Source organism: Echinops telfairi, unplaced genomic scaffold (genome assembly GCF_000313985.2).
Source record: "Echinops telfairi isolate 266 unplaced genomic scaffold, ASM31398v2 ScPeMD7_18;HRSCAF=68, whole genome shotgun sequence".
In the NCBI taxonomy this organism is placed as follows: domain Eukaryota; kingdom Metazoa; phylum Chordata; class Mammalia; order Afrosoricida; family Tenrecidae; genus Echinops; species Echinops telfairi.
Genome location: NW_022103915.1, coordinates 60,051,484 through 60,058,785, shown reverse-complemented (window position 1 = coordinate 60,058,785; position 7,302 = coordinate 60,051,484). Strand labels below are relative to the sequence as shown.

Sequence of the window (7,302 nt, the reverse complement as noted above, 5' to 3'; positions counted from 1 at the left end):
GAATGAACAACAGAAAAGTAGGTGAAGGGTGACAGCTGTTGGTGTAAGACATGAAAAAAAAATTGTAAATTATCAAGAGTTCATGAGGGAGGGAGGGAGAAAAATGAGCAATACCAAGGGCTCAAGTAGAAAGGCAATGTTTTGAAAATGAGGATGGCAACACATGTAAAAATGTGCTTGACACAATGGATGTGCATATGGATTGTGATAACAGCTGTAGGAGCCCCCAGTAAAATGATTTAAAAAGAGAGAGTGTTACTGTCTCAAAACCCACAGGAGCAGTTCTACCTTATCCTGTAGGGTCGCAATTGATTAGATGGCAGGAAATTTGATTTTGGGTTTTAAGTATAATAAAGACATCTTGGTGCGTCTGTCAGGTAAGCATTGGGCTGCAAACTGAAATGTCAGTGGTGAGGTTGTCTGCTCCTGTACAGATTTACAGCTTCGGAAACCCGATACATGAGGTCACCAGGAGTCAGAAGCGACTCAATGGTAGTAATTACATTAAAATTTTATAAAGCGCAGCATACCACTCACTGTCCTCATGCATAGAACTTCAGTTTTAATCCAACGAATTTCACATTTCTACTCTTTCTTTACTGGAGAAGGGCACAAAAGAAAATCCAGTCACATGATTTTATCATAATTGTTTTTCTTCTTTTTCTTCATGCCCTTTACTTTTCTTATCACATACATTAGCCCCGAGTTATTAAAAATTTATTTCAAGATATAGAAACTTCTACAAATACTTGTTAACTCTCATAATCATGGTAAATAGTCAACAGTAAAGTTAGAACTCATGCGACTCAGAAAAACAAGGCAACCCTATGGCGTTCTGGCTCTCACAGGGTCACTGTAGGAAAACTATCCATGTAACTTGTACTTTTCAAATTAAAACTTGTAATTTTCTATCACGATACCGTGTTGTACTCTCTAGTTCAATCATCTAAGTGCCACTTGGCTTTTTGCTCTTTTACTTAAACAAAGGGAGTGGCACTCACTCACACACACACACACACACACACACACACACACACACACACCTCTATCAAAATATTTATGGAATCCTGTATTTTCCCACCAAAAGTCTTACCATGAGATTTCCACGTATCTTTCAGATATGCACTGAGAATACCAGTTCCACTGTTTATTTTTTCTAGTCTTGGTGCAGTGCCTCTGATTTTCTAAAAACCTACATGTTTGCCAACTGATTCAAAGGAATGCATGAGCACACACGGATGTTACCGGTTAGCAATGCTGAAGGAGGAAGCAGTGGGATATATTTCAGCAACTGCCCTGAAAGTGGAAAATCTACCATCACAATTGTATTTACGCAAACAAATAATATCCAGTGATGTTATTTTCTAGTTTGAATTTTTAACTGTTTTCAATATTTTTTAGCAAATTTCACATATGGTTTTCAAAAGTGTGAAAGATTTTCATTTTATATCATCGAATTGTAGTAATTAAAGTTTTAATATATGTTTTTCATTGAGGTCTTTACAATTGTTATAATTTTCCATGGGAAAATTGTAAAATTGAAGTAAACGAACATCACTTATATTAATATCAACTAGCACAAATCCAATATAAGGCAAAATTTAAAATCATACTAATATTCCAAGGACTGTCTTCTTTTATTTCCCAATGTATTCTCTTTTTACTCTCTAAACTATTACATTGCTAGTTCCTTCAAGGTTAACTCAAATGTCACTTCTCTCTGGAGCTGTCCTATATCCACAAGAACAGAGCATTCAGGATTTCTAAATAAGTTTTCTGGGTTTTTTTTCTTTTAAAACGTTTTATCAGGGGCTCATACAACTCTTATCACAATCTATATATACATCAATTGTGTAAAGCACATTTGTACATTCATCATTCTCAAAACATTTGCTCTCCAATAAAGGCCCTGCTCCCCGCCCCCTCCACCTCCACCTCTCCCACACACACACACTATCATGATCCGAATTCTACCTTGCAAGTCTGGCTAGACCAGAAGATGTACACTGGTACAGATAGGAACTGGAAACACAGGGAATCCAGGGCGGATGATCCCTTCAGGACCAGTGGAGTAAATGGCGATATGAGAGGGTAGAGGGAGAGTGGATTGGAAAGGGGGAACTGATTACAAGGGACTATATGTGACCTCCTCCCTGGGGGACGGACAACAGAAAAGTGGGTGAAGGGAGACGTCGGACAGGGCAAGATATGACAAAATAATAATTTCTAAATTATCAAGGGCTCATGAGGGAGGGGCGAGTGGGGAGGGAGGGGAAAAGTGAGTTTTCTCAGTTTTATGCTCCCACTTGCGTCTCAGCTTAACAGCTGGTGAACTGTGCTTTCATCAACAAGTTCTTTGATAATGGAGCACTGATTCTTTGAATTTGCCTACTATGCCACTGGTCCTGAAAAGAAACAAGCAAATAAACTATACAAGGAACCACACAAAACAAAACAATGCTCATAATTAATTACAGATAACCCTGGAAGAGCTTTCCTCAGCTAACTCACGGCAAAAGATCCTGGATTGCACAGAACTGTTCTTAGTCTTCAAGTAATGTAGCACAAGGGATGGCACTTAGCACATTAATGGAATAGTCAACGGATATTTGCTAACTGAGTAGACACAAAAATTAATGATGAATAGCTGGGAATATCACCAGTTTTTCTATCATATATCCTCAAATCAGTCCAATTTCAAGTGCTAACCCCAATATCTAGATAGCCAGAGGACAGAGAACAGTCTCTCTCTACAGAAGGACAGACGGTGTTTCTCATTAGCTAGACTTCTTTTGTTATTAAATGTAGCTGACGCACATGGAATATCTTCAAGAGAAATCTCCAGAAATTGTATATTAATAATAATATATGTTTAATATTAATTCTGGAATAACCTATCCCTCTACCAATAAAGCCACATTGTGAAGTTAAATGTATTTGATGAGATTAAAATGTGAAATTGTATTACTTAAGGAATAAAATAAAGCCAACGTAGAATGTAACTTGGAATCACAAAAAGACACGCATATCACAGGTGAATTTCGGACTGAACAAAAGGCGACATTCATCCTGGCTGAGAAAGAAAGAGCTGCGTGATTTGACACATGTTATTCACCTAGCATTATACAAAATACTCATTTAATATTCAACCAGGAGAGAGAGTGGCCAAACAAACAGGTGCTCTGGACTTCTCCAAATGCACACTGACTACAGTTCGTAGAAGTGTGGGACTTGCCCATATCTGAGAGTCAAACGAGCACATTCCCCGTACCAAACTTTATCATTTCCCACAAATATAATGGTACGTTTGATCGGGAGAAATGCGAGAGCACATTTCCATGTTTAATGTTTAAATAAGGAATTTTCATATCAATATATTTTTGTATTTGACCCTTCTCATTGTGAAGAAGTTCTCTCCAAATGTTCTCCCAAAAGTCACATCTGCCTACAATGCTAACACATTCATCACTGGCTTTTATTAGTAGAAGAAAGACAATTATTAGAGCATATCTTATATTTGAGTTATCTTAAATAATATGTACTGTACTCATCCCCAAGCCCCCTAACTTGTTTCTGCTGATTTAAAATGTCTGAACATTTTCTGAACTCTTTAGTCATTTGTTGCTGAACTTAATACATATAATTGTAGGCTCTGCAGAGGGGCCTAAGTAATGAAAACCAGGTGCTAATTAGTCTAGAATTCTATGTCTATTTTAGCCACTAGTATTTTTTTATTGGCACAATTTCTGTAAAACCTGGTGCTAATATAAACTAAAATGAAAGTAAAAATGTTTTATAGAGATATATTTATTGGACATTCTGAACAATAGATTTTTGGTTTTAGAAAACTTAAAAAAATAAGATATACCTTGATTAAAGACTGTGTGCTAAACATATAAAAATTGTTCTAAATGCGAACATTATTTGCATCATAAATCTACTTCTTACCTGTGCTGCTGGATATATTAACATCAATACTGATATCAGAAATTCCTCCTCCCTTCAGAGACGCTACACATGTGTAAGTCCCAAAATCCGTGAATTTTAAATCAATGATGTCCAGGTTCGTTGTTCCCGGTGAGACATCAGGATCAGTCTGTGTAATAACCATCCGCTCAGAGCTTCTTAGTGGACGACCATTTTTAAACCAACTAAAAGTTAACTCCTCAGAAGGAACAGCTTCTACTTGGCAAGATATTTTCACCTCACGCCCAATCTGGATGTTGTCATCTTTGTGATAAGGATCTGGTGTGATCCAAAATCGTCCTTTTTTTAATGCTAAAATATAAAAATTCCATAAGTAGTTAGTTTTACTTTCATAATGTTAGGGATTCATTCACTCTAGGTAATCACTCTGGGTAATAAGATCTTTATTTACAAAATGAAATAAAATGTCTATAGTCTACTTGGTTATTTCAAAGTAGTATGCGTCTCAATACCACTTTTTATATAACTCAAAATAATTTAAATATCAAACTAAAACACTTAGAAGCTCTAAACATGGATTCTCAGGAATCTATTTTTTTCAGTGATATAAAAATGAATGTGATAAATTATAAAATTGATATTTAAAGAGTTTTCCCACTGAATTTTGAAAAAATAATGAGACCTGTTTATTTATATCATAATACATAACAGTTAAAATTATACCTACTACTCACTTACTACTTCATTTGATATTGTACATTCACTAAAATAGTAAAAAAAATCTACTGTCCCACTGTTTTTTGCCTTAGCAATGAACTGTTTGACAGTAACAAAAATAAAGGGATAAGCAAGAATAACACTAGATGTGATGGTTAAGGCTATGTGAAGTCTTGATTGGGATAGGATGCTCAGTGGTTTGGCATTTATTAAATAATGTAATTTGGCAGTTATGTTATGATGCAAATATGTACTTTTATAATGCTGTAATTTGCATTTGTGCAATGATGTAGTCATCTTCCATTTTGTGACCTGCTGTGGTCATCCTTCATTTTCACATAATGATTTTTGCTTAATGAGAGTCTTTGTAACCTACCTCTGTCAATAAGTGAAGATTTATATAATAATATAATCATTAAATCCATTACCTTACTATCCCATCTCTAATTTATATCTTAATTTCCTGAATAACTCAAACATTACATAAATGTCATATCTAAGAAAATTCTTCTAAGATTGTATTCATAGACTAAGCAAAACTTTTTTGGTAATAATTGAGTCTGTTCTTATTCACAAGAAATTTTCATATATTGAAATAGCCTGACCTCAACAATTGTTAATATATTTGCCAAGAACTACTATATTCCACCACACATAACTATTTCTAGTAAAAATGTTGTTAGCATTCTCATACAAATAGACAAAACAACTTTTTTTTACCATGATTTGAAATATGTACACCATTTGTATTTTAACAGTGGGGCTTCCTGCACTGAAGGTCACGTGTTCTTTCCACATGGGTGGGTCAGTATTAATGACAGTCACAAAGTTGCTGAGGCATCTTTACAATTGCTAAGACCCCACTTCTGGACTAGGAATGAGACAGTGGTCTCGCTCTGGACTAGAGTGGAATCCTTTTCACAGGGATTCTCCTATGCATCCATCATTTGGTTTACCAACGTCTTCCCTAATTCCATTCTCTCTTCAACACCAGTCTCCATAGAGAGTAAAATGTAGCCTACACAGTGAACAATACAATTATCAAAATGAAATTGGCCAGTCACTCTGTATATTACATAAATATATAATAACTCTACCAAAAGAGATATGGACTTAGTGAGCCTGCAGTTTTAGGTGGTCTTTAAGTGAATTTTGGATAATTTCTCTTGAATTTAAATACTGGTACTTTTTTTTTTCAAGTTTATCAAATAAAAACCAGGACACACTAGAAATGCATAGAACACTGCAAGAATACACTAGCAATTTAGGAGGCAGTGAGTTTGTTAGTGAGAGAACAATCTCAGAAAAGGAAAGAGTGGTTGCACAAATCAACCTGATGCCATTGCACTATGAAATGGTTGAATTGATGTATGTGTTGGTTGCATATTTCTTTAACAACCTCAAAATGCATAAAGACATACATAGATAATCAAACATAGAGGGAAAAGCTGCTTCTAAGCTTCTTTTACTATCTTCTCTTATCCAAAATATTTTCCTGTTTGCATTTTGGAGAGGAGATAAAAATTTTATTCAAAAAACTATGTTTGTATATTTCATATATTTAATAAATACTTATCGTGCTCCTCCTCAGAACGAGGTAGGAGGATGTTTCCATAAAATGAACAAAATAAATCTACCCTCCACTCCCGCATTTTGCAACTCCTACACTCATAGATTATAGACAAATTTATGCTCCAAATTTTAATATTTTGTCTAGAGAAACCACACATTATATCGATATAACGTGTTCCATCGGATTGAAGAAGTACAAATCTTACATAATTTATTAAGCATTATATATAAAAAGCTCAAATGTTCAATTTTAATGAAAATACAAAATGACAAGTACTTAAGTCTCAGTTCCTTATTGTTATTTATTGCATTATTTTTTCATAATAAAAAGCAGCTTAGAAACCTTATTTATCCCTAGCAATATTTTTCTTCAGTCAATTTTCAAGGATGAAGATAGGTAAAATTATGGCACTCTATTATCTAGCCTCATATATTTAAATTTTAATAGGCACTGACATATGAATTCACATTGAATCTACAAAGTGCAATGTACTGAAAACATCTATATCTACCCACCATATTTGTCATATAATATTGTGGAAACACAATTTTAATGGAATTGAACTTTTGCAACACAAAGCAAATCATGATAGCCCAGAATGTCTCTTTTTTCATATTCAAAAGATCTAAATAAATAGTATGTCAAGAAGTATTTACTTTTGTTGACACCACAACACTTAAATGAGAGGGTTTTTTGCTATGCATTTTCTATATACCGAACCTAAAGAGAAATGAGAAGCCTAAATAGAATTTTAAAGGAATAGAGAATTTACAACTTTGGTAAGTTTTCAATCTACAGATTACTTAATTAATAATCTCACATGGGAATACTTTCTATGATCACTTCCTTTCCAATGTTTTATGTTGGTTGTCATATACAAACAAGCACAAGCCCAGACCCCAAACGCACCCCCCAAAAATGCAGGCATATCAGTGAATTAACATTATTTAGTATGCAATTATTATTTTCTAGTACTGTGTTTTGTATAGAGACATACTAAAATAAAAACAGAAGTAATATGTGACATTGATAGAATTTCAAATTCAGACAAACTAGTTAAATTAACTAATAAAAAATTGATGTCT

General features: G+C 34.3%; 1 protein-coding gene across 1 annotated transcript in view; it reads right to left on the bottom strand.

The window, feature by feature from the left end:
• Positions 1–7,302, bottom strand: part of MDGA2 (MAM domain containing glycosylphosphatidylinositol anchor 2) — a 1,014,104-nt gene that overhangs the window by 253,317 nt on the left and 753,485 nt on the right. Inside the window, exon 7 of the mRNA XM_004698562.3 lies at positions 3,949–4,278. Within this exon, the coding sequence (XP_004698619.1) occupies positions 3,949–4,278 (330 nt within the window). The remainder of the gene's footprint in view (positions 1–3,948; positions 4,279–7,302) is intronic.